Source organism: Cyclopterus lumpus, chromosome 24 (assembly GCF_009769545.1).
Source record: "Cyclopterus lumpus isolate fCycLum1 chromosome 24, fCycLum1.pri, whole genome shotgun sequence".
NCBI lineage: Eukaryota > Metazoa > Chordata > Actinopteri > Perciformes > Cyclopteridae > Cyclopterus > Cyclopterus lumpus.
In genome coordinates, this window is record NC_046989.1 from 8,122,164 (window position 1) to 8,149,271 (window position 27,108).

At 40.9% G+C, this 27,108-nt stretch overlaps 1 protein-coding gene across 1 annotated transcript; it reads right to left on the reverse strand.

Annotated features, from left to right (window-relative positions):
• Positions 1-579: 579 nt before the first annotated feature.
• Positions 580-18,434, reverse strand: LOC117727486 (potassium channel subfamily K member 2-like; the record flags this gene model as incomplete). Its single annotated transcript, XM_034527825.1, has 6 exons — positions 580-936; positions 3,755-3,897; positions 4,905-5,091; positions 7,347-7,507; positions 11,700-11,817; positions 18,117-18,434. Coding segments are annotated over 6 exons (1,284 nt in total), but the record flags the coding sequence as incomplete, so codon positions are not given.
• Between the last annotated feature and the right edge of the window lie 8,674 nt (positions 18,435-27,108).

A 27,108-nucleotide genomic window follows, 5' to 3' on the forward strand; every position in this document is an offset into this window, starting at 1 on the left:
TGCAGATACCAGAGTAATTCAACAAGAGATGAGAACGGATACATCTATTGCTTTCTAAGTTTGATGAACGCATTTAATGATGTGTGTTTACAGACGTGTTGTGGGTATTCGAAGAAGATGTCCGGTGCGTGGCCACCTCCAATATGGGCTTTCATTTCCTTCCTGCTCATGAGATAAGTTTATTTTAAATTCATGCCTTTTGATACAATCATTTGTTCCAGTTTGGAGCACGCCTCTGATTTGGCTCAATCGCTTTCACAGCTGTCGATCACCTTGGCACATACACATTAAAAGGAAGTTGTCCTCCCCCATTGAATTAATTGAGCCCGTGAGCGAGCACATCCTTAGAGTTTTAATCATGCACATTAAAGTACGCAGCTTGAAGACTGATCTGTGTTCAAGTCACTCTCAAGGTTTTCCGTCAACAACCTGGAGCACAATCCGCTTAGTGAATGCACGTGGGCACCTTATCACAGAGGCTCAATCGATGAGCACAAAAGTGTTTAAGTGTTTTAAAGCTCGGTCCGCTACCAGATGTATTTCACTCAATTCCCTGAATCTCAATTTTTACGCCGCTCCTCATTTGAGATTTTCAATGATGGCGACCTCCCGCCGGTCGGCGTAGTCCGGGCTGAGGCCGTTCAGGTAGAGGCTGCCATTCCTGGCCAGGCGCCCCGTGATGGGACTGAGGGAAAGAGTCAAGTTGGGGTAGGCCTCTCTGTCCTCACACAGGCTGCAGGACAGCGCCCTCTTGCCAGGGGTCATTTCCTGGTTGAGGGCCGTGTTAATTCCCAGCTCGGACGACAGCTTGCGCTTGATGGATGCGGCGCGTTGGAATTTGTCATAGATGTCAACGCTGAGTCGCCGCCGGGTCTCTTTGAACTCTGCCGACACGTTTGCTGTCCACTCTGCTGCGTGAGCTCGAAACTCCCCAACCTGCAGAGAGTGAAAGACAGACTGTTAATGTCTGTAGGTGATCAAGCACAACCTCTGTACTGTAAAAAACACTATAATATCCAAACATGTTACATTTGTAGCACGCATGCTAAAGAAACATACTGGTGGGAGTTATTGCAAGTAGATTGTCAAGAAATTATTATAAAGCCATGTCTGCCTGGAGATGAGAAACATGAGTTTGGGGGGGTAAAATACCTATATAGTCTTTTTAGATTGTTAAGCATCAAGAAGCATATACTTCTTTGTATCCTTTACCCAACCATAGAAACCTTCTCTCTCAATAAGAGTCCATAGCCTCCGCAGCTGCACCCCTAATTATGCCTGTGCAAGGACTCCATATCGCCCCCGTTTTCTTATGTTATGTAGAATAAAGAAATAAGATGTGCACGTGGCTGGTTTATGCAAGAGATTGCGTTTGTGCATGGATGTATGGTCCTTTCCATCCTTTTTTATAAATAAACAATGAACCTGCCAGAACAGCAAGGCATCTTATTACTCAACTGCAGCCACTGGAAAACGCAGCAAATAGTCGATCCAACGAGATGGCATCTTCTCCACAGGGAGGATGGAAAATGTATCACTCCAGATTGAAGAGTGAACCGTAAAAGGCTTTGAGGTATTAGGCTGCATCAACCGAAATGAGGTGTTACAAAAACGCCGGTCCTCCTAATCATTGGAATATGGCTAGTACGTTTGGGCTGTGCCGGTGGAGAGAGACCCCCCAAGGGACGCTATAATGAGGCGCGAGGCATGCTGGTGAAACCCATTTTAATGGAGCTACGGACAGATTGGTCAAGCTTTGGGAAAGTTATATGTCCAAAGGTAGTTTTGGGCTCGTAGACTTTTTAAGTTGAAGCAGAAAGCCTTTTGGTGTACTGGTGACTTGGTGTCAAGGTGCCAAACCTCCACCACAGCACCACCGCCATCAACACAGCAGTCCCCTCCACGCTACTCAACATTAACGTCATTTTACAGCGGTGCGGGTCGACCAACGACGATAAACAACGGCAAAAAAGGAACACATTTCAAGAACGATAAATATCTTAATGGACGCCATGCAATCTGAACAAACAAAAGATGACACAAACTGCACAGGCAGATGAAGTTCATGACTTAAGAAACATATCCACTGAAGAGGTTCCTGCATTATTACCATTCTCAAGCTTGTCTCTGTATCTTTTAAAGGGCCAAAGTCTGGTTTTAAAACCTTATTTGTTTTGTTTAAGTTTGTATTGTACTAACTTGGAAGGTATTTCTCGACAGTTGTGTGGGGTCACGGCGAGACCCTGCCTCCTGTTTTCCCTGTGTTTCCTTCTACACCTGTGCCTCCGGTTTCCTTCTACAGCTGTGCCTCCTGTTTCCTCCTGTGTTTCCTTCTACACCTGTGCCTCCTGTTTCCCTCTACACCTGTGCCTCCTGTTTCCTTCTACACCTGTGCCTCCTGTTTCCCTCTACACCTGTGCCTCCTGTTTCCTCCTGTCTTTCCTTCTACACCTGTGCCTCCTGTTTCCCTCTACACCTGTGCCTCCTGTTTCCTCCTGTCTTTCCTTCTACACCTGTGCCTCCTGTTTCCCTCTACACCTGTGCCTCCTGTTTCCTTCTACACCTGTGCCTCCTGTTTCCCTCTACACCTGTGCCTCCTGTTTCCTCCTGTCTTTCCTTCTACACCTGTGCCTCCTGTTTCCCTCTACACCTGTGCCTCCTGTTTCCCTCTACACCTGTGCCTCCTGTTTCCTTCTACAGCTGTGCCTCCTGTTTCCTTCTACACCTGTGCCTCCTGTTTCCCTCTACACCTGTGCCTCCTGTTTCCTTCTACAGCTGTGCCTCCTGTTTCCTCCTATCTTTCCTTCTACACCTGTGCCTCCTGTTTCCCTCTACACCTGTGCCTCCTGTTTCCTTCTACACCTGTGCCTCCTGTTTCCCTCTACACCTGTGCCTCCTGTTTCCTTCTACAGCTGTGCCTCCTGTTTCCTTCTACACCTGTGCCTCCTGTTTCCCTCTACACCTGTGCCTCCGGTTTCCCTCTACACCTGTGCCTCCTGTTTCCTTCTACAGCTGTGCCTCCTGTTTCCTCCTGTCTTTCCTTCTACACCTGTGCCTCCTGTTTCCCTCTACACCTGTGCCTCCTGTTTCCTTCTACACCTGTGCCTCCTGTTTCCTTCTACACATGTGCCTCCTGTTTCCCCTGTGTTTCCCTCTACACCTGTGCCTCTTGTTTCCCTCTACACCTGTGCCTCCTGTTTCCCTCTACACCTGTGCCTCCTGTTTCCCCTGTGTTTCCCTCTACACCTGTGCCTCCTGTTTCCTTCTACACCTGTGCCTCCTGTTTCCCCTGTGTTTCCCTCTACACCTGTGCCTCCTGTTTCCTTCTACACCTGTGCCTCCTGTTTCCCCTGTGTTTCCCTCTACACCTGTGCCTCTTGTTTCCCTCTACACCTGTGCCTCCTGTTTCCCTCTACACCTGTGCCTCCTGTTTCCCCTGTGTTTCCCTCTACACCTGTGCCTCCTGTTTCCCCTGTGTTTCCCTCTACACCTGTGCCTCTTGTTTCCCTCTACACCCGTGCCTCCTGTTTCCCCTGTGATGTCTTTGGGAAAACATTTGGTTTATCTGGAGAGTTGGATTTTGATTAGTAAAAAACAAATGTAGCAGGCAACCCTCCCAACGTCCTCTCCACCTTTCTGTGTAAAACCTCGAGATGAAAGTCAATGTTTCCTCCTTCACAGGAGAGAGGTTTCTTACCGCCCACGTGTGTCCCCTCCGGTGTTACATAACTCACAGCACATTGTTGGCACATACCTCCTCTTTAGTTTTCTTGGAGATGACCCGGAACCAGTCTCCTATCATGCTGAGCACAGCGGCAAAGTACGCCAGGCCCACCAGAATCCAGAACAGAACCACAGGCTTGTAGTAGTTCAGAAACTCTGGATTCTCCGACCCACCTGCAGAACCAAAGATACAACAAGTGGGTTACACAAGTCCGTTACACAATCCTCGGTTACGTGTTACTGAAATAAATCCTCCGGAGAGGAAGAACAAAAACCAGCAGGCTTGTTCTGAAGAGTGAGGAGGCCTGATGCCATGAGTGAGGTCAGGTGAGTAAAATAAGTCTCCAGCTTTCACACGTGGATCATTTAATGAGCCGTAGTTTTAGAGAGCAGCCATGTTCCTCTGCTAGCGGGTTGCCTTTAATTGCCCCGGAGCTTTGACTCCATCCTGAGTGAGGCCATTATATAGGAACATTTAGAACATAATGAGGGAAGACATTGAGACTAATCAGTAAGAAAAAAATGGCATATATTAAAATTAAATATTCAGGAACTGTTATCGTTTCCTATAAAAATCATTGTTCCTTGAGCAACATTGTAAAATCTTGATTTGGATCTAACAATATGAACATACGAATACTGTAGATGTTTAAATACATCATAATGTTACCTCAATGATATAGAAAATGAGCTCCATTCAGTGTTTTCTTTTCCTTTTATATTATTCTCTTTAGAGAGACTGAATGTTAGTGAAGGTTACTTGGGAAAGTCTTGATGAGGGAAGAAAAATTGAAGGTTTTGACCATGAGTAGTAATAAATATATTTGTGACATGATTATATCAGCTGCATGGACTTACTGTGCCTTACCTTAATAATACAAGTCCTATCCACATGTAAGCCTTCAGTCGTAGATAACCACCCGTTACAGCACCAGTTTCACTAACAGGCTTACTTTACTTTACTGTGCCAACTCCAGTGGCTACAGTAATCTAATCTATAATCATTAGGCCCGCTTAGGGAAGTTTAATCGAGCAGCTAATTGTTTGGGATTTTCCCATCCCGTTGTGTTTGAAAAGGTCAAATCAAGCAAATGCACATCAGTTGAATTAGACTAGAAACTAGAAAACTATAAATACACTGATTCTATAAATTCGAAAGAAAATCAAGCAACCTTTTTCACCGGCGACAAAGTCGCCAAAGCCAATCGTGGTGAGCGTGATGACGACAAAGTAGATGGACTCCAGCGTGCTCCAGCCCTCTATCTGCTTGAAGATGACGACCGGCAGAGCCACGAAGATGAGGCACCCGAACAGGATGAAGATCAGCGTGGAGATGACGCGGATCTTCGTCTGGCTGACTTTCCACTTCTGGTGGGAGATAAAAAGAATTGTTGATACAGTGAATGGATGATTCCTACATGAAATGCTCAGCAGGAGACCGGGCAGGTTGATGGTTTTGTGTGTCCATGCAATGTAATCAGTGGTGTAATCTAGTTTACGGTTTTAGTCTCCAGGTATAAGCAATTTCTTGTGGACATGCGGCCCATTTCCCAATTCCTAATATCCCACAGGCTTTTTCTTTTTCTTCTTCTTTTGATCTCACTTCACAATGTGGTGAGTCACTTCCTTCGACCTCCTTCAAGGAATACATTTGCCGTTTTTCTAACATCTCAGATGTCAGTCCGCCAATCTCATGTGACATCACTTTTGCTGTCAGATGGCACGCCCACCCAAGCTGCGGAGAGGTGACAAGGGACTTGCCATGCCTCACATGTGCTGTAATATTGACAACTTATGAAATATTTCCCATGCAGTCATAGTAGCAGCTACTGTAATGGATTCATTGCAGTTATCGCCTGTGCTATCACTACGATAGTTTACATTCCACAGCCCTTCTTTTGCATCACAGTTGGAACATTAGGTTACATTCGGCATGCTGCTGTTTTCTCTGCTTCCTTTTCACTCGAGGGCACTGCTTTCAGCTGGTTCCCAGTGCACAGTGCTCTTTCCCCTCCCAGTTATGTAAGCCCACAGCACAGGGCCTCTTGGGGGGGAAGCATGAAGAGCAGGCAGACCTCAGATTGCTCAGTCTGTGATGTCTCATGCCCCGTACAGGCCAGTGGCATACAGTTTGAAGAGACCTACAGTGAGCAAATTAGCTGAAGACAAAGTATTCATCGGAATCACCTTTCTAGGTTGAGTATGTGTGCACACGCAAATAATTTGACTTTTTTTGTGCATCTCTCTCTCATTGTACGTACAAAAGAATAGAAATATCACCGAGGCACAAGGACATCAAGGATGAAAAAATAAAAGGTAAAGAATAGACCGTTGCGTATGCAAGTAATTCATATATTCCAAAAGGATTTGTGAAGCTGAGGGGATATTTTCAGCCAGCATCTTTACTGACCAGCAGCTACTTCAGCAGCTGCTTCAGTCCCTTTGTTTCCAGCAAGCTGCCGACCTGTTTCCTTCTCCCCGAGGCGGGAGGCCGCAGGGCCAGCCATAAATCAATAGTCATAATCAACCTGTTGCTTCCGAGTATCTGGTGTCTTGAAAAAAAAGACAAGGTTTGTGCTTTTATACTGAAAGCTTTAATGCACAATAATCAGCATTTGATCCAACTTTCATCACAGCACTACTGGTGTTCCAGCCCTGCACCCATGAATGTGTCTGCCGTCTGAACTGTCTCAAATCAAAGAGGAGTCCACTACGGAAACAAGATTCACCCTCCAGGTCCACCGTCCATTTAGGCAAAAAGCTATTTGCTGGTTGCTATGACTCCCCAGCCAACATACTGCACAAGGGTGACCGAGTGCATCGACATTAACAGCTACTCCTCACATAATTAACTCTTCACACCCATGTAAAGAACATGATGTGTAACTGCAAGCATCTGTGCGGTTTCTTCTTCATCAAACAGCACATTTGGTATTTTTTCTCTGATTTGTTCTGCCGAATCTTACATTACTGCAACTGTGGCTCACGTCAGGATAAAACCCGATACCTGATGATGCAATTACATTCGATCTCCCCCACACTGCGTTAGTATAGCTTTGAAGAAAGGATAAAGCACATATTTTCCATCTTTGTACTTACGACAGATATACGTTTTTACTTTGAACACATCAACTAATATATGAACATCCGTCGATGTGTGACTCGCAAATAACATTGATGTGTGTGATTTGTGTGCTGCTAGTTTATTCTGCCATGAGCAAGAAATATGATATGAAATATTGCTAAAATCCGCCTTCATTTTACATTTAATATTTTATATATTATCTGTTGACATGGCAACCCAAAAAACCCCAGTAATCATGTCTTGCACAGCATTGAGCACCGACTGCTGAAGTCTGAGGAGAAAACCAACACATTCTGCCCGGTTGACTGTGTGTTCAGTTGTATTGTTTTTGGGGTGTTTATGTTACCTTTTAAAACGTTACACTTCGATATTGCACCTCTTTACAGGAACTGCTCGGGCAATATCCTTTTACAGCTGGGATAATTAGGTCGTCAAACGTTGTCCAGAATAAAAATGGCTCACCGCACACGCGTAAACATACAAAATAATGCAAATGATTCAGAGACAAAGAAAAGCCCATAAAGACGAAGGAGCTCACCACAATCATCTTCTCTACTTTGGCGATGCCCTTCCCAAAAATGGTCCCCAACTGGTCCCCGACACCAGCCAACAAGAACCCAAACAGGGGAATCCCAAGCAGAGCGTAGATTATGCAGAAGATCCGCCCGCCTTCTGTGTGAGGAGAGATGTTCCCAAATCCTGACAGAGAGGAGACACGGATAGTTCATTAGCTTCTTTCAAAATGTCAGTTTAAATTAGCCCTCACACAGCAAGGTAGTGTTGGATGTATATTCCTGGAAGACGTATTTTAAGGTTGGTATGACACTTCTGGGGGTGTCATATTTCGTAACCGTTGAGTGTTGATACTTTTTTATGGCTTGCAGAGTATTTACAGGACGAAATAGGAATGTATTTTGGCTGTTTACTTATATTCTAAGAATGTTATATTTGTTATCAGTGTGTATTGTTTGTTCTCTCCCTGGGAAGCAAGAAAGACCCAAACTGCTTTGTTCTGCTAGTAAATTCTGCGTTAGTGCCTACAGCTCTGTATATTTGTTGCATATTCTTTATCTTTGAAGTGTACACAATGTTTGATCACACACATTGAAACACATAGGCTGACTGTGCTATGACATCACTGCAGACAGATGCAGCAGAACAGCTTTGAGACACGTCAGCAGTGTCCCGAAGTCAGACTACAGTTTATAATTCACAACCTCAGACCTCTAGCAACTCGGGCAAAAATGAAATGAACACTAAAAATAAAGAGACCTAGTAAGCCGTAAATAGGTGTTTGTATGTATACACACACACACACACACACACACACACACACACACACACACACACACACACACACACACACACACACACACACACACACCAATGTGAGTCCATCACTGGTTCATTGGCTTTCATCTTCTCTCCACATACTCATCATCGTGCGCAGCTAGAAAAGCAGATGGGGTTTTGAGTAGTCGGTATCTTGGTAAATGAAAACCTTTATGTCCTGTGCCTTATTCAAAGCTACATAAAACAATGTGACTTCCATTATTTAAAGTTTCATAATGGGTCTGCATAATGAACTCAACCACTTTTCCGTTATGAATGCAGTCATCTGTCTCAGGATACGAGCTGCAGGGCGCCCTTTAATTACTTTGGTACTAAATGTGAGAACAAATTGTCACTCAAGTCTCACCAATTTCATGATTAGTTCAATGGGAGACAGGGTGCCGGATTAGTTTTTACCACCTCTGTGCCCCTGCAGAACAAATGAGACACAATTTGAAGCTGAACTCGCTTCTTTTTCCTTTTAACCTGAATTGAACAGATTTCTTCTTGTTTATATTCTCTCCTTGTATTTGAATTCTCCCACAAAAAGTAGAGATCAAAAGCAATGTATGCTTCGCAAGCTCAACGATTAAAGTGTCAAGCACTAGAATAAAAAAAGTATGTCTTTCAGATTTGAAATAGCAAAACAATTAAAAAAGGATTTCAGCAGTAAAACATTGATAACATGTTATAAACTAAGAAGAAGGTGCATTTTTTATATGTAATTTGTATTCAAAAATATAGATTAAAACTAAAACTTTCTGATCACGTTTCTAATACAGGACTTAAAGTACAGGTTAAATACCAATAAGTAGTTCAATTAGTTCTACACATGACTTCAACATGGCCTGCATGAATAATACATTAGACTTAAGATTCCCACCTTATAATGAGCTTAAGCCTTGAAATGGACAACCCTAAGTCAGAGCATTGGGTTATGTCATGATCACGTGCAGTTAGATGTCATGCTCCGTCTCTTACAGGACCGATATGCAATTGCAATTAAAACTTAATTACTTCCTTCTAAGTGATGCCTGGAGTGAAAATGGCAGCACAACATTTCCCTGTTTGACTTCATTAGCTTCTGACAAAGACACAAGCTGCTGCTTTTGTGGTTTTGTGGGTAATTTAATTGCGAAAAAGGACATTGCTATGAAACCCTGTCCAGGTGGGTTTTAGTTGGCATTAAAGTGAGTTAATTGGGAAAACTCTGTCGCAATGTTATCACTATAACTATACTCCCATTTCACATTTTCCCTTTTGAAATAAAAAAGAAAGAGTAACAAATAGATCAAATATTAATCACACTTAATCCGAAAGCTTAATACATTTTAGATTACTCAGAACTATGCAATGATCAGAGTTTCATCCTCCTTTTGGATTTATACAAAGCTTTTCAATTCACTCGAAACATTTTCAGCATACTTTTTTAGCAAAGCTATTCAAACTTGACATGCCAATAGCAATATACCTATTAAAGTAAACTCCATGATCTGATATTGAACTCAAAGGGATCAGACAGGGTTGATGATTTCTCCCAACCTCTTCCTCCTCATCACGCAGCTTTTAACCAATCAGATCAAAACCAGCACTTTGAAAGGCTTTGCAACTGCAGAACAATACATTGTCATTAGCCAATTATGAAATTACACCACTTTCTCTTTTAAAAGATTCTGCTCAGACATCTTGAGCTCTAGATTTATCACATGCATTCTGTCAGGGCTTCTGGATGATACTTTAAATTAAAATACAATGTTAATTATTGGCAATGAATAAATAATTAATCGCTCAATTTCCAACATTCTTGTCAAAGATACAGTGACTTTTTAAAAGGAAATGTAACCAGTTTCTTTGAAGTGATCTGTCTTAAAAAGGTAGAACTTTAAAGGAAAGCAGAGAGCATTTGTATAGGCTTACCTATGCTGCTTTACAATTTGACAATAAAAACAATTAAAGATATGAACCCAAAAAGCAACTGCTCCCAAAGTAATGTTTTGTATAAATTACTATGGATTTGTTTTTTATGTTGAACCCTGGCATGTTTTATGTTTATTTAATTGCATATTTGTGTTTGTACTGCCTCCTTGTTTGTGCTGTTCTCTCCTCCCTTGTGTTTCTTGTTGATTATTTGGTTAGTCTCTCTCTCCCTCCCCCCCGGCGTCCTGTCCGTCCCCCTGCTCCACTGCAACCCTGGCTCAGCTTCTCCTACTCCAACTCACCACGATGTCGAAATAGACTCATTGAACTGCTCCTTTGCCTCAATACTGCCATCCGATCAAAGATCTCCGTATGAATAAATCAATATGTGGATACGGATTCTCGCTCATCCACCTCCAGCTGAGGTAAAGCCAGAAGAATAGAAGAAACTGCATTGTCACTTTTCTTTTTTCGGGACATTTTGTAGAACATCAAAGGCTGATCACTGACACAGAAATTACACAGTGGCTTTAGGAATAGCTTCTCTGTGCAGCAACAGCCACATGTTGTACCAATCAGGGAAAATGATGATGATTGCTGACAGACAACGCAGCATTTACGTGCTGTGTACACTAACACGCATCAAAGGTGATGCACGCAAAACACCACGGGGAATGTGAGGCTTCTGCAGCGAAATCGAAGCTGTGGAAACTAAAGCACTCTGTGAAGTACCTTCACCTTACCACAACCTTTAGATGTTTGAGTTTTCCAAAGAAACTATAGAAAACACCACACCAGTCAAACGTCAGTAAATCTGCCTTTCGCAAAGAGCCAGCACGATTAAGTCGCTGCGGCAGCTGAGTGAAGACCAGAAAGTCAACATACTCAAAGGGCAAACCCACATTACAGCTTTTACTCTTCACACTGTTACGTTTAATGACACAAAAGGACACATATTTTCCAACCAGAGGGCAGAAAGATGCTGTAACACATTTTTCCGAGTGAGGAATGAGCTCATTGTGAAGGTGAAATAAAGCTTGACAGAAGGCCGAATATGTTGAGGTCTCCTTGAACAAGCTCGATAAGACTAGCTGTGTGTATGTGTGTGTGTGTGTGTGTGTGTGTGTGTGTGTGTGTGTGTGTGTGTGTGTGTGTATGTGCTGTTTTGCATAATTGATTTGTTAGCTCTTTACAGTTGGAGGTGACAGATAATGCGTTACAGGCGAGTGTAGTTGACATCACCTTATATAGTGGTTATATAGACCTACTTTTTGTTGTTTTGCATTGCTAGTATAAACACCTTTTTGCTTTGTTGCTGATGTATTTAGTTTGGTCAATATGATTTTTGCAATTTTGGTGACTAGTAGACTGAAAGGAATGTCGCAATGATGTACAATCTGAAAGAGTAATTTTGCTATGCAAATGCAATTTCATGCCAAAATGGACATCAACATTGCACCGCGCCTCTGACAACTTTGTGCCAAATACAGCTGCTTATGAATCCAAAAAACATTTCGACATAAAAAAAGTGAATATCTTTAAATCTTTTTTTTTTTTGCATTTTCAAAGCATTGCATGCAAGTAGAGTGAAATAGAAGTTTTCTACAAAGAGAAAATAAAAGGACAGAGTTATCGGACTTACCGATAGTGGTGATAACAGTCCCAGCAAAGAAAAAGGAGGAACTGATGTCCCAGAGGCTCGTCTGATTGGATGCATTTCCTGAAGGGTTCACACCTGCTCGGACTGCTGAAACCACTTGCTGGAGTGGAAAGTAAAAGAAACAGTTAGCACATAAGGCAGAATCTCCCAGGAGTGGGATACGAGATGAACAGAGGAACAGGAGAAAATTAGCGGTGTGCATCAATTTTCTTGGGGAATAGATGACAGACGAATAATTATAAACCAAAACCTAATTAATAGTTGTGACAAACAATGAGAGGCATCTGTCACCTTCATTAATACAGGTTCAAATGTGAAACACCTGCTCTCTAAACTAAAGCCTGTCACAGTTTCACTAACACATGATTTACACATTCTCAAAATATAAATACAATTCCTAGTTAGACATCACAGTTGCATCATATTTATCTGCTTTTCATTCTCTAAAATCCCTTAATTATACATTCATTGCTGAACATTATACAAGCTCTATATATATATATAGCTGGAATCAGATCATAGCCATATACTGTATATATATATGACTATGATGTGATTCTAGCTGGGTCAGTATTATGGTTGTAAATCTATCCCAGGTGATTGGTTGACTGTGTGTGTATGTGGGAGAGCGCTGGTGTGACACGAATCCCAGCTGAGTGTGACGAGCCTTGAGACAGCAGCCGGTTGTACAAGAAACAGAACAGTTTTCTCACTTACTGATGTTCTTGCATGACAGGAGACAAGAGGGGAGCAGCCGCCAGCTGGAGGAAACACACCACTGCACAACCTTTTTACACCCACGATCACAAACATAGACGTGCGCTGAAGTGCAGAGCCACACACCGGACGACGTGCATCCACACTACAGATACAGTGGGCTGGTAACACAGGCTGTAAATGGATAAACAGTGTGTTCATATGCACAAACCCAATACGTCTGGCTGCATAGCTTACTACATGCAGTTGTAACACCTGAGTATTACTGCCAAAGCCAAGATCATAAACAACTAAAGTGCATTCATGTGTGGGGTCACAGGTTATGTAAAAAACGACAACAAAAGCCTTTTAGACAACCAGCACATCCACTGCGTCGTAATTTCCCCACTACTCAAGGCTAAGGATAACTTTAGACTCCAGCAACCTAAACATTACCCAAGAGTATTGTCAAAACGTATTTGGTTACAAGCCTGTTCTCTTGTAATATCAAAAGTGAAAACATGGCTTTTGTCTGGGACATTCAGATATTTATACTGCTCAGAACCATCAATCGTGCATCAGTGATATTGGCGACTATAGAGGTGCCAAGAACAAAAGCCCAAAGGCTTTTAAAAGACGATACCCAACCCGGCCGCAGCCTGTTCAACATGCTGCCGCCGGGCAAGAAATACAGAAGTATGAGCTGCTGCATCACCAGACTTCAGAGCAACAGGCAGATGTTTTCCAACCTCCAAAATATATTGTTGTTTTCTTTTCTTCTTATGGAGCAAAATAGGACTACACTATGCATTTTGTTGCTCAACCCCATTGTCCATAGATTATAAACCGTGTATGTAACCACCAATCATATTCAAGACCCTTTTAAGGGTCAGCTGGAATCCTTAAGCATGCCAGAGACGTTTAGCTTCATGAGCTAGCCATCTACAGCTGGTGAAATCTGTCGGCAGCAGTTGTCGTCACTTATTAGATGCTGCTTATCTGCAGTGAATTGAATTCAAGGACCAATTATTTTAAACTTTACCCAACATTTTGTATAGGACTGCCCCCCCCCCCCCATTATTATGTTAAACTGCATATCTGCTGTGTTAGAATGGAAAGTATAACTCGTATGACTCTATAAAAGAGGCTTACCTCTGAAGGCTGGATCAAACTCATCTCACTAGGCTTTTAAAAAACAGAATCAGTTCACTGACACGAAGAAATGTCTTGGCCCTAAGTGGATTCTCAAGATACAGAATAATAAATAAGAAGAAAGTAAGAGAAAAGCTTTGAGACCTCCTGGGAATAACAGACACTGCCACAGAGCCAATGCTAATAAATCACAGAAGAACATTAAAGCTTTTATTCCAGTGTGTATATGTGGGATTTTTGCCAATAAAGATGATTTAATAATTATTGTGCGGCACACAACCGTAATACATGTATTTTTGATGATCTCCATTATTTTTATTGAACATCAATAACCCTTCAGGAAATAATGCTACAATAATCATGTGCAGCCCACACTCAGTCCTACTGAAGCAGCACAGTCAGCTGTTCTTGCACACACACACACACACACACACAAACACACACACACACACACACACACACACGCACTGGCCTACGACTGTTGAGTGTAATAAGGCGGTAAAGACAGAGCGGGTGAGAGCTGAAACGAATGAATAATGGATGGAGAGTGAGGGAACAACAGGCACTAATGTAACGACACAAGAGTCAACGCGTGGAAGGAGGAGACATGGGCTGACGTTGACAAACACGGCTTCAAGGGTTGGTTCATTTAAATTACAAAAGAGCAGATTCATATTGGATGATTTTGCACTTGTTAGGTGCCAATGCAGGAAATGGTGTTCCCTATCGATTGCGAGATGGACAGTAAAGGTGTGTAGTTTCCATACAGTCACAGACCTGAAGCTATCCTTCATCTTTTTATTAACTAAAACTACAATCTTTCTCGAACCTTTAACCATACGATGCGCAGGTGTTGTAAGATGTCAGAAGTTTTGCAGGTTTGTCTAACATCAACATTCTTGTGTGGTGATAGGTTTGAACTAACACGTATCTAGCCATGTGGAGTTTTATTTGATAGATTAAAGCACATTTAGTTTGTGGAGGTGAAAAAGACCCAAAAGATATCTTTGCCAATGGTTTTATTTGCGATTATTTTTTTGATGGAGAGTACTTGTAATCAAACTCAACAAAGAAAACCCAAACTATCGGTATGGATGAATACCAATGGGAAGGGAAACAAATATTGAATTTAAAAAATAGATCAAAGGACTACGTGTAGCCTAAAGCATGAATTTTTGCTTCTGTGTTGATACAGGTAAAGTCTTTGTGTAATTGTAGGTCTCAACAGCGCATAGATAGACAGTTGTTTGGATTTTCTTTCATTTTCTATACAGTTTGTATAAGAAACACACATACAAATGTGTCTGAAGCACACCTGTGCTGGGTGAAGCTTAGTTCCACCTTCTTGTCAAAGGTAACTTGTTGTGAGGAACTCACAGAGAATAATCATCTGACTCTTCCGGTCCCCTCAGAACGTTTCAGCTCATTGTTTTGTTTTTTTCTGCCTGCAACTGTTTTGGTTCACTCTCACCGCTCTCATTGTAGCAGACAGCTGTTTTCAGCCCAACGGTCTTTCCAGTCAAATCCTTGGAGGATCTCACTGTACACGGCCTCGCCACGACAGACAGTGAAAATGTGTGACAAGCTGGTAAACATAGTAGAGCATTTAGCTGCTAAAGAGCCTGATATTTCCCTCAGGTTTGTTCAAATGCATAAAGCAATAGGCCCCTATAATATATGAAAATTGCGTTCCCAGTTTTTTTCTTTGCTCCTAAACTAAACTAAAAAAACTCAAAAAAACAATGGATGCATTTTTTTATCGCACTTATCGAAAGTTTAACAGTAGCGACTAACTTTAGAAAAAAAACATTGACGCAAAACACACATTGTGTTCAACTAATGTATTCACAAATGTATTCACAGACAAAATAAACAAAGGTGAATTAATCAACAGTTCCTTTTTAAAAAATTTTTTTTAAATCTCTTCTATCTCAATATCATTTCTAAATTCAACAATAGAGATTGTTCAAAGATACGTCCACTGTGCTTCTAAAAACATAATTTAACAAATCAAACAATCAGATTGGTCTGGCTCAGCCAGCCCCTTTGTTTCCCAGCCAAAGCGGCCACATTAATTCACTGTCTTGGCAAACCAACAATGGCCATGGGAAATGATAAGACCGGATAATGTGAGTACTTCACTGGCTGTCGCCCACCTGAGCCAAACAGCCAGGAGAGATTGGATCGTCTGAGCTTTTTGACATCACTCACTTTTTTAATTACTCCCTCTGAGAGCACATCTCTCCTGACTGGCTTTTGATCAGTGGGAGCCTACAAATGTGTGTGTGTGTGTGTGTGTTTGTGTGTGTGTACATAAGTCAGTAAAAATGACTAGGGGACACCTGCTTTTATCAATTAATTATAAGAAGAGGAAGAGTTGTCGAACGGTTTCTATTAAAAGCACACCGATAGTAAGACTGGTGTTATGTGTATATACTGTAGAAACTGGCACATAATTAGCCTTATAGCATGAGTCATTTATAACTACATATGCATGTTTCTACAACAGACAAGTCAAACACTGGCTCAGAGAGAGAGAGAGGCCAGCGTTCTTCTACAAGCTCGGCAAACGTTTCAGTCGGTTGCGATCTGCAACCTCACCTCAAGATGCCACCTATACACACTTGACCTTTCAATCGACCTTTACAGCGATTATACTTTATCACAGCGGGGCTTTGAGCTAAATGCTAGCATGCTAACATGCTCAAGAGGTTTAATGTTTCCCAAGTTCACTAGCTTAGTTTGGTATTTTTAGCATGCTAAGCAGATAGTGCTTACTTGTATTATGTTATATAATGTTAACAGTTTATTTTTATTGTTTATGCTGACTATGACTCTACTCGCAGCTTTTAATTGTATTATATTCAATTTTCATCATTTTGTCTCACTTGCATTGATATTAAGTTACTGTTTTCATGGTCCACACTTGTTCTTTCTTATCTTTGACTTGTCGTGCAGCTTCATTATTTCTGTTATGCCAACAAATGGCTGCCAAGCGGAAGGAAAAATTAGAAGAACGATGAGCAGCATTAATTATACTTTACTATGTTTAAGATAACATCAAATAAAAAGAGAGATAGATGATGATCTCAGGACAGAAAGCATTATTAACATCTTTGAATATTAATTCAGCATCTTAAATTCAAATTAACGCCATCTGTTACCTTTCTTAACTAAAAATAATGTAATGTACATAGGTAGGAAACATCATTCAATAATAAATCCTGTCAGCTCTTGTCAGGCTTAACACGGTAAGAAGCTACAACATTAATGTCACTGAATGCCAACTCAGTGGTCAACAACGGCTGAAACAAAGCAAACCCAGAAGATGGAAATATTGATACATAATTTAGAAACAACACATTTTGTTTTCCAGATAACGGTGAATATGCATGAACTACATTGGTCCTGCTGTCAAGGATGTCGTTCAAACTGGAGCCCAGAGATGCAACAGAGAGGAACGAATATTCACATAGTATCTCGTTGTACCTGGAAAGTGTTTTAGGTTATAGGACCCACAGAGCAATAATAAAAACAAAATTCTACTTGATCCTGATCCTTTATTATTATGTTCTATACTGAGTCCGATCTGACATGTTGTCGTCTTTTATTTTCTATCTTCTATACAACTACATAGTTCACAGTTTGGCTACAGTAAGGTCCACACGAAAAGTTAAACAGCATCACTTTAAGAAACTTCCAATTTCCTTTGATAGTTTCCTTAAATATCCCAATTTTTGTGAATTTTTTGGATGGAAACTTAAGTATAGATATTCTGCAGTAAAACGTAGGACTAAACTAGTTCTATAAGTAATCGTTAAAATGTGTTTTTTGTAACTGACCTTTAGAATAACATCTAATCATTTTCCTGTGCCTTCAAAAACAAAACAAATCTCTGTTGAAAACAAATCAATTTTACGATGTGACAACGCTGTGGTTATGGTTCGGTTAGGTTGAGGCACAAAAACAACTGCGTAAGGTTTAGGGAAACATCACGGGTTGGCTTAAAATGGCTACTTAAGGCACCAGAAGAATTTTAGCTTCAGGGCTTTCTGCCATAAAGGGATTATTTTTTACATTACATTACATTACATTATTATTTTAACCCAAAACATGATATATTCCTACCAAGTAGGTGTGTTGCCTCAATAAGGAGGTTTCTGGCAGAAATAAAAACGTTTCTCATGTGCTTACGCTGAGGGAACCTTCGTCGTCATGGTGACAAAAGTCGAAACACATCCACAGGTTAGGGAAGGATCACGGTCCTGCTGAACGGTTAAATCAACAGTGAAGTCTTTTTAAAGAGTCCATTCCTCTCTTAAATATCCTCAGGTGAAAGCTCTGGCAGTGTTTATTCAAAATCATTGTGTCCACTATTCAAGAATTCTCAAGCTGCCAAATACCAGTAATGACCTCTGTAGGTATTGAATAATTACATAAAAATAAGTAATTATAATAAATAACTGTAATATATGTTGTCAGTCATCACCAGGTCCTGCAGAAGAGAAAATATTTTAAATTTTAATAGATTGATAGATTGTTTCCACCCACCTTCACCAAATCCTCCAGCTCAGAGGAGTTCACGCAGGCGTGCATGGCCAAGAATTCAAGTTTTTGTGCCAGAATTGCGAGCTTCTGGGAGCTCTCCTGAGGCTGCTCCAGTGCTCTGAACACCGTCGCCCCAATAATGAGGTAGAACACCACCAAGAAGAAGATGGCTGACACAGTTTTCCACCTCATGACCATAGTCCGGGTGTCGCACTCGTCCTCTGGAGTATACAGCACCACTGGATGGACCGAGAATGACAGGCGAGGTTTGGAGTTGTGGGTGGCAGACTTCGGGTCAAGAAGGTCAGGTGCGGCCACTGTGAGGATGGAAGTGATGAATGTGAATCAATTTCTTTCCATTACAAGAGACTCCCTGTGGGCTACTCTGTTTTTCTATCTATCCATCTGCCTACCTGCCTATTTGTTAGCTAAAGACATACACAGGTTACAATATGTACCATCTGGTTCATACAATGTAGTGTATGGCTGTAACAAACAATCATTTTCATCCTCGATTATTTTTGTGGTTATTTTTTTCAATTAATTGATAAACTGTTCGGCGGATAAAAATGTGAAATGTGTTTGCAATGAAAAGAAAGCAGCACATCCTCATATCGAAGAAGCTGGAACCAGATAAAGTTGGACATTTCCACTTAAAAAGGTCTGAAACACTGAATTGATTATCAAAATGTTATGATAATGTTAATAATGTTATTTAAATATGCTTTTAGTCACCTGACTAATCCGCTTATTGTTTCAGCTCTACATAAAACAATCAATGCAAATAATTTATGAGTGTCTAACATGTACACTATTGTAAAATATTATTTTTAATAACCGTTATCATTTCCGCCAGTCTAAAAGACAACTGAAATGTAGATTTCCAGGTATTAGCTGCAGCAGGTGGAGCACTGTTCATTCAATGCACATTCTGCGCACCTGCAATTCTCCAGCAGCAACATTTACAGTTAAATGCATGATTTTTCATATCTTCCTCTTCTGAGTCAGATCTAATGAAGGAAATCTTCAACTCATTAAGTTTTCTGAATACATGTACATTCAGCGTGATACAAAAAAATATATGATCAATAACCATAACTCCTAATAGGGTATACGATCTTACGACAGTGGAACTGGTTATATTTATGTCTCCCTATAGGAAATAAAAGGATGTTTTTCTTTGCTTTTGGGTCCCACATTACCAATGAATACAACGACTGAATGGAAGCTCATTAAAAATTGAACTCTCTTTGTCACAATCCCGTTTCCCCCAACAGCTTGCTGAACTAGATGCAATTACATAACCAGCCCATGAAGTACTAGCCAGTATTTTACAGTAAACAACTTATGGAGATGACCATTCACTAAACTAAGCTGAAACCATGTCAAATAAACCCATAAATAAAGCTGTTTTATTTTTTACTATATTTGTTTTATATAACAGCATGAGCATTTCCCACAGTTAAAGTATCATAAAGAGATCATATCAAATATAGAAATGCCAATGTGAGGCAGAAAAAGATGCCACGATTCACTTAACTCACAATTAAACAACATATAACAACACCAATTGTCCCTTATAGCCTTTAAGCATCACTCTCAGAAGGTGCACAGTCATGAAGAATATTTGTAATCGGCACACTTACTTCTCTACCATCTCGTCTCTCGTTGTTTCCTCATCGACGGATCTCGTTTTTTTTTTCTCTCCACGAAGAGCTTCAAATGTTGATCTCCCGTTATTGCGTTTCGCCTCCGGTGCTCCCACGAAGGGACGTGGCCGCTCTCCACATGGCTTCTCTTCCATATACTTTAAAATCTCCGCAGAACATTCAGCCGGGACATCGCGTACCGCACCAGAAGAAGAAGAAGAAGAAGAAGAAGAAGAAGAAGAAGAAGAAGACGCGCTTAGGACGCAGCGTCAAAGGAACCGAGGGAACACAACGCGTCCATGAAATCCGTGCGCGCGTTTGGAGACATTGTTGCGCTGTGAGGCGCTTTAATGGGAGGACGCAGGCGTTGGGACTGCACCGGTTAGAGGAGGTATTCACCACTCCGACACGCTGGCTGGATGCACTGTGCTGCACTGGGCAGTGTGGGAACAGAGAGAGAGGAGCTCTTCAGAGGCTTCCCATGCTGCAACATGTCACACCGCGATGGATGAACACACACAAAAAGAAGAGGTGCGACTATCTTCTTCACAGTTGAAATTGTGCAAAAATAGCTGTAGCTGCAGCAGGAGAATATCTCACATCTGTAGCTACAGTACGGTCATGCATTATGAAATACAACTCCGGTTGTTTCATCCAAGAAGCTGCCTGCCCACCGCCCCTCTGAGCAGCCATTAAGGTTTACGGGGTTTCTTAATGGCTTTGGTCCATCTTCAGCCTTCACGTTCTCTCATCTGTAAATGCAAATCGTCACATCTGTTTCACGGGATGCCTCACAACTCTTTTGCATGTTTGCAAAAAAAGGTAGTAACTCAGCCAAGACTTTGCAACCTAGTTATTGTGTCAGTTAATTGGACCACTGACAGATGCTGCTAGGAAGAGAGAGTGTTCTCTTCTTTCATGAAGCTAAAAATACCTTTGAATGTCATCAATTTGGCTCAACATAACCTTGTTTTTAAGCTGGAGCTTACCTACAACTGCCCTTGTTGTTGTTGTTGTTTTTTTTCCTTCCCAAGAGCATTTTCATCCTGTTAAAGGGAGAGACGAGAAAAGCTTTTCCTTGTTTTGCCCAGTTGTTTAAACTGGTGACATTGACGTCCACATCTCACATCCAGGCAACAGCCATCTCCTCAGTAAGTATATGCAGACTACAGTCAGTGTCAGTGTGGTAATTAAATTAATCTGAATTAGTGAGGGAGTTTGTGTGCTTTATGTCCCTGATGTAAGTAATTATTCATCATGGCATGCAGTGGTGAACAATACATGAATTTACTAAACTAAGGCTGACAGTGATTTGATTATGGGATGAGTTTCAGCCCTTTTCAGCCCTTGTGAAGGTGTGCGTGTTTATAGGAAAGGGTGTGCGTGTGCACAGACGTGTCCACACGATTGATTTGCATGAGCTCCCATTGCTAATTGAATTGAGATACTTGCACAGCTGTGCAATTCAGTGCTCTATTACACACACACACATACACACACACACACAGACTGAAATATGTGTCAATAAAGCTATACAAACAATCTGTAAGTGCGCAATGAGAGATAATGGTGAGAACAAGCCATAATCATCACTTTTGCTGACATTTCAGTATTCCAGTAGCCGTGTTTGCAGTATGACTAACCAATCCATAAAACACACATTTTCAGATTTCAAGAAACTGCTTTTCCCATAATAAATCACCAGCACTAATTCTTTTCTACTTTGTCCTTTCCTATTTCCTCTCACTCTTTTCCTTTTCTAGCCATATCTTCCTCTTTTCTTTTTCCAATTACTTTGAATCAGCGAAGAATCCAATCTGCACAAGCATCTCAACGAATGGCAGATTAATTATGACAATGGGCGTTACTGGTTTTCTCAGACGCCTCCATCACTCTAGAGGTGGAGCTTCCTTTTTCCTCCCTCAGATAGTATAACGTTTTTTTGTTGTTGATGCAATAGTTATCCATTATTTCTGTGATCAATTCAAGTCTTTACTTGTTCTCTTTGTTCTTTTCATAGACACACATTATTAATACAAAGGGCTCTGATGCGCTACACTACGTTGTTGAACAGCCTCTGTCACTTCTAGTCACGTCACTGTGCTCAAGAAGTTAAGTAGGTACTATTCATTTGTCTAATATTAACTTTAATGTTATCCACAGAACCCAAGAACCTCAAACGAATGAAGGGTTTGAGTGTCGGATTTGCTTTCATCGCTACGGTTACAGTTCTGCTACTGCTTACAGTTCTGCTGTAATTGTAGCAAATAGTTGCTGTTACATATGTATAGCAAAAATCATTGTTTGCAATCCTGCTCATCAAATACCATCGTCAATGTCCCTTTAGCGGCTCCAATGGAACCTTGAGTACCCTATTGCTTTTATAATACGGTTGCATGCGACATTATAAATAGTAAGTAAATAGTAAGCTGCCTTTCAGCACAAACACGTTGTGTATCGCATTTCAGTAGCCGAGAGAAAATAGTCCCCGTGTGTGGGTCTGTTGCTATGCAACAGACAAACAGCATTGGGAACATCACGTTTGTTAGCCTAGCTAGATATCGCACCATCTCATTCATTCACATTGCTCATTTTATAAAAGTTGCCATTAAAATAACAAAAATGGCAATGTGACACTTGCAATACAATAATATTTAATTTAAACATTAACGTTTGTTCATGTTGATTTGGATATCTTCATTACTTGTGCTCCCACGGCTACGTCTGAATTACTGTCGCTTCCAGCGCTACTAGAGTCGCAGCAGACAGTTAGATTCACCAACGGCACGAGGTCAGTGATGACGGGCGGAGCGTCTCAACGCTGATTGGCGTCGGGCTTTGCTCTATTCGCTCCATTCGCGTCTGCGTTGACTTTGCATTGGGATCTACTCCCGCGAAAAATTCGCAACGCTTTTGGTGTGAACGCAGCATTAGCATTTAGATATAAGATAAGATAATCCTTTATCTAGATATCAAGGGGGTTTTAAACCATCCGGACCTATACAGATGCTGCAAAGTCATGAATATGCAATCTTTTCCATGTCCATGGTCTTCTTCTGAACTTTCTGTTTCTTAATTTTCTTGCTCTTCTTCGGTGTAATTTGCAGTTGGACAAAACAATTGCATTTCTCATCAAGGTCGAAGTAGGGAAAAAAAATCAATTGAACAGTCTCCACTTCCATTAAAGAAGCTATTACAGCCTGAGTCATATACGTTATATAATGAAACGCGAGGCTTATCTCTAAATTGCCTGCCGGCTCATGTTTGTTTGCTATCTGTTATAATCCTGTGTGGTGACAATGGAGCGGCGTGTACGTTTCATACATAAGTTATACGTTAGATGAGCTGAATTTGCATTGGCTTTGAAAGCGTCTTATCTATGAATATGATGTAGACGTGCATAATTAAATTAGAGTTAACTCGACCTGAATGCTGTAAAGGAATGAGGCGACACTTTGTTAATCATTCAGGAGACACTGTTACATTGATGTGTCTTCAACTTCATGTGTCTCAGGTGGAGTTTCATTTAGGTGTTTTGGGTTTTCGGACAGAAAACAACGTAATGAATGTATGTGTCTCCTTGTCATCTCATTAATAACCTCCTCCTGAGATATAACCTCGTGCTTCAGCTTCTCTTGACATCATTTGCGGACCGTTTCTCTCAAACAGGACATCACCTGCAGAAGCAGCATATGGCCACTGTTGCATGACAGTAATCGTATTATTGGTGACGTTGTTTTGTTAATGGATTCTATTAGCATAGTAATGTCCCTTAATGTCGCAGCACAATGCCAGACACATGGTGTCGTGAGCATTTTACAGTTCCCCTGTTACCTATTTGACATAAGGTGCTTACAAAGGCGTCTTTCTTACTGAAAATGGATGTTAATTAGGATTTTAGTTCTAAGCGTTGTGGTTTTAACTTAATCTATTTCTTATTTACTGTATGATAATTGGAGAACATTGTCTAAATGCTTCTATTCTCAATCTCAAAGCCACACAAACAGTGATATTGCTTGAAAAATTTTCTGCGACATCAGCCAACAAAAATGCTGAAAGTTGAATGCGATTAATAAGATCAATATTTATATTTTATACGGTTGTCTGCAAGCTTGCATTGTAAAGACTCAGCTGTTGGTAAAAATGAATTGCATCTTGACATCAAATCCTGCTGAATCTACCTAAATATTTTCTACAGAGGTTGCAGTTTCCTCATCCTGCAGAGAATCATCAGCTGTATTTTCAACACGCAGCAGGGGCTTTTAGTGAATGAAGAATTATTACTTTTAGATCTATAATCTGTAATAAATATTGACATACTGTATATGACTGTGCTGTACAATCCCACACAGATTCTGACTTTGTGTTATCAAATATTATTATAAAAACACATCTGTTTGCAAGATTTAAAGAAAGTTTATACTAACACTGGTGGTGTAATTACTCATTTAACTTCACTAAAAGAGAAGTTATCACCTCGGAATAAGTGTTGAAAAGATTGTTATAAAGACAATCCAACCTACTGAATGTAAGTCTGTTGAGTGAGACCATAACGATGATGAAGCCATTTGTTTCATGGGGCAAAGATTCCAGTTCACTCTTTTTTTCCCACAAAGATCAGTGATTATGGTCAGAAGTGAGTGCAGATGGATCATAGTTTAAGACCCAGTTAGCGCTCACGTGGAAACCGTTTCTATAACCGATGCTGGTCTCAAGCTTCTCCCTCATTAAACCATGTTCAACAATGCGCTGCACGTTCACTGTCAGCTGTGATTGTTCCACTCGCTGCTTCTCAATAGACGACAGAGCTCACAAAGAATAATTATGGTTTCACAGTAGACTTTCATGTCTTCCATCTCCTGCTTATTTGACTGAGCCATGCGGAAATCAATCACTGTGAACAACTGAGCGAAAATGAACTCATGCGATATGTGTGTTCACGTGGAGCACCCGCAAACACACACGCATGCATGGTCATTAAAATGTGAACCTGCTCTGGTTCCTGCGGGTATTTGAAGTACAAAAGCCTCGAAAGCAGGGGAGGAAAATCAGCCCTTTGTGCTGCAATAATAATGACTTAACAGTTATGATTTGGTATTCATCAGGCAGTCGAGGTCACTTTTTGCATGACAAACTATCAAGGAAAAGGTTTACAGTATTTCACTCTACTATAAATGTGTCAGTAAATTGCTGCATCATCTCCTCCTGACAAACACACATCAGCGCTAAAGGTCCAATGCTTTGTCAACTACTTCTCTATCATAGTAGAGATGCAGTAACAGGGAGAGTTGTGATATTTGAAGTCAGTTGAACTTGTCTGGAGCTACTGGATGTACATCCTGATCCATGTTAGTGGAGAGTGATTCTCAGTTCAATAACAGTATACATCAGGAGTCAGTGTTCAGAAAAAATAAACTCTAAAAAGTGACGGCAATGAGGATGGGATTTAAACGTGCATTCTCTCTACTGGCCAGCAGGGGGCGACTCTTCTGGTTGCAAAAAGAAGTCTGATTGTCAATGAGAAAATGACCCGACTTCTCACTTGAAATATTACCTCAGTAAACATTGTAAATATGGGTTTATGGTCTCAGTCGCTATAGTTTTAAGTCTTCATAAATACAGCATGATGTTAATTTCATAAATTATGGTCAGATTTGAATAAAATATACAATAAAGCAGGTTGTGCTTTAGGGCGGGGCTACCTTGTGCCACGTCAAACTTGTGGATTAAAAACGATGGAAACCGATGGGTAACGCCACGATGACTACGCCCACTTCTTATAGACAGTCTCTGATCTCTGCTTGAAGAGAACATTTGAAGTTGTCATGTTGTGGTTCAGCCTTTTTCTTTCAGAGTCCAAGCTGTAACATAATTCACATTGTGGCCTTTATCACCATCATCATCATCCTATGAGAACTGCATCTATGAAAATAGTTTTTTTTTCTCCAAAAATGCCCTGACGGTGAACACAATTTACGAAGTGATAGACGTTGAAAGGGGCTCAATAAAACAATGTCGATATTGAGAACCTGCAATGAGAAATCATATTAAAGCACATAAGACATTTTGTAATTTCCTTAAACAATGAAAGTCTGTGAGTGAGGACTAAACAATGAAACGTCAGGCATAGAATGTCCCAGTCACACTGACTCCATCAATGGGTTTAGACATGCCCATGAAGGAAATTGAAAAAAAAGAAAAGAAAGACTGGTCTTAAGCTAAAAAGGCCAGAGACAATAACTGCCCAGATGGTGTATGTATTCCTCTACTAGGAATATAGATCATCACCCTGTAGGGAGGCTTTCTATTTTCTGGAATGGGTTTGAGGTCTTTCTTGGCCGTGGCTCTCAGATTTACTCTCCCTCCTTTTGTTACATCACACTTTGATGTCCCCGTGATCTTCACCACCCACCGAGATGTCAGTGTCACCAACCCACCGGTACACCTCGGCAACGGGGGGGGGGGGGGGGGGAATTAAGATGAATGTGGGGGCTGACAAGGGTATTGCTGACCGAGCTGACACACACACACATCATACACACACTTTACTATGCAAGCTGGTGAGAAGAGATAAGATGGGCTATGAGTGCTGAATGCATATGTATCCCTAAGAGTGTAATTCAAGCTGAAATGCTGATGTTCTCACTGGGCCTCTGAAGTGTTGCAGATCAGATCTTTCATTTAATCTCAAACCACAGAAGATTTTAACAAAGTATTGCAAGATTCCATTGCAGAGTCCCAAATTCAAAATGAGGCTCAATATATAGATAGATATATCTATATAAATAGATAGATAGATAGATATATAGACATATAGATAGATAGATAGATAGATAGATAGATAGCAGCTCACTATTAATAATACTTACTAAATTATTCATTTGCTGCTCTATTCATGATGATAATAGACAATGTTGGCTCTTCTGTTGGAACCAATAACTCTGCTCTTTTCAGTCTTTTCTTCCTTCTGCAGGATCCAAGAAAATGTTCTTGTCACAAAAGAAATATGAAATTTTTCCTTGGGGTTTAAATAATAGCATTCTGTGTGGTGACGTTATGGGTACTATTCATATACACTGCTTTGCATTTCATTCCTGACAGAGATTGATTCCTAAATTAAAAAGGTGGAACAGAAACATTATGTTGGTCCTGCTGTCTGTCACCCTTTTAGAGATTTACACACACACACACACACACACACACACACACACACACACACACACACACACACACACACACACACACACACACGCACGCTCCATTACACAAGGGAACCTTCACATTGCTTTTAGCTCACTCTCTGTAGCTCTTGCCTGTGAGTGAATACTTATGCTGGGGACAAACAG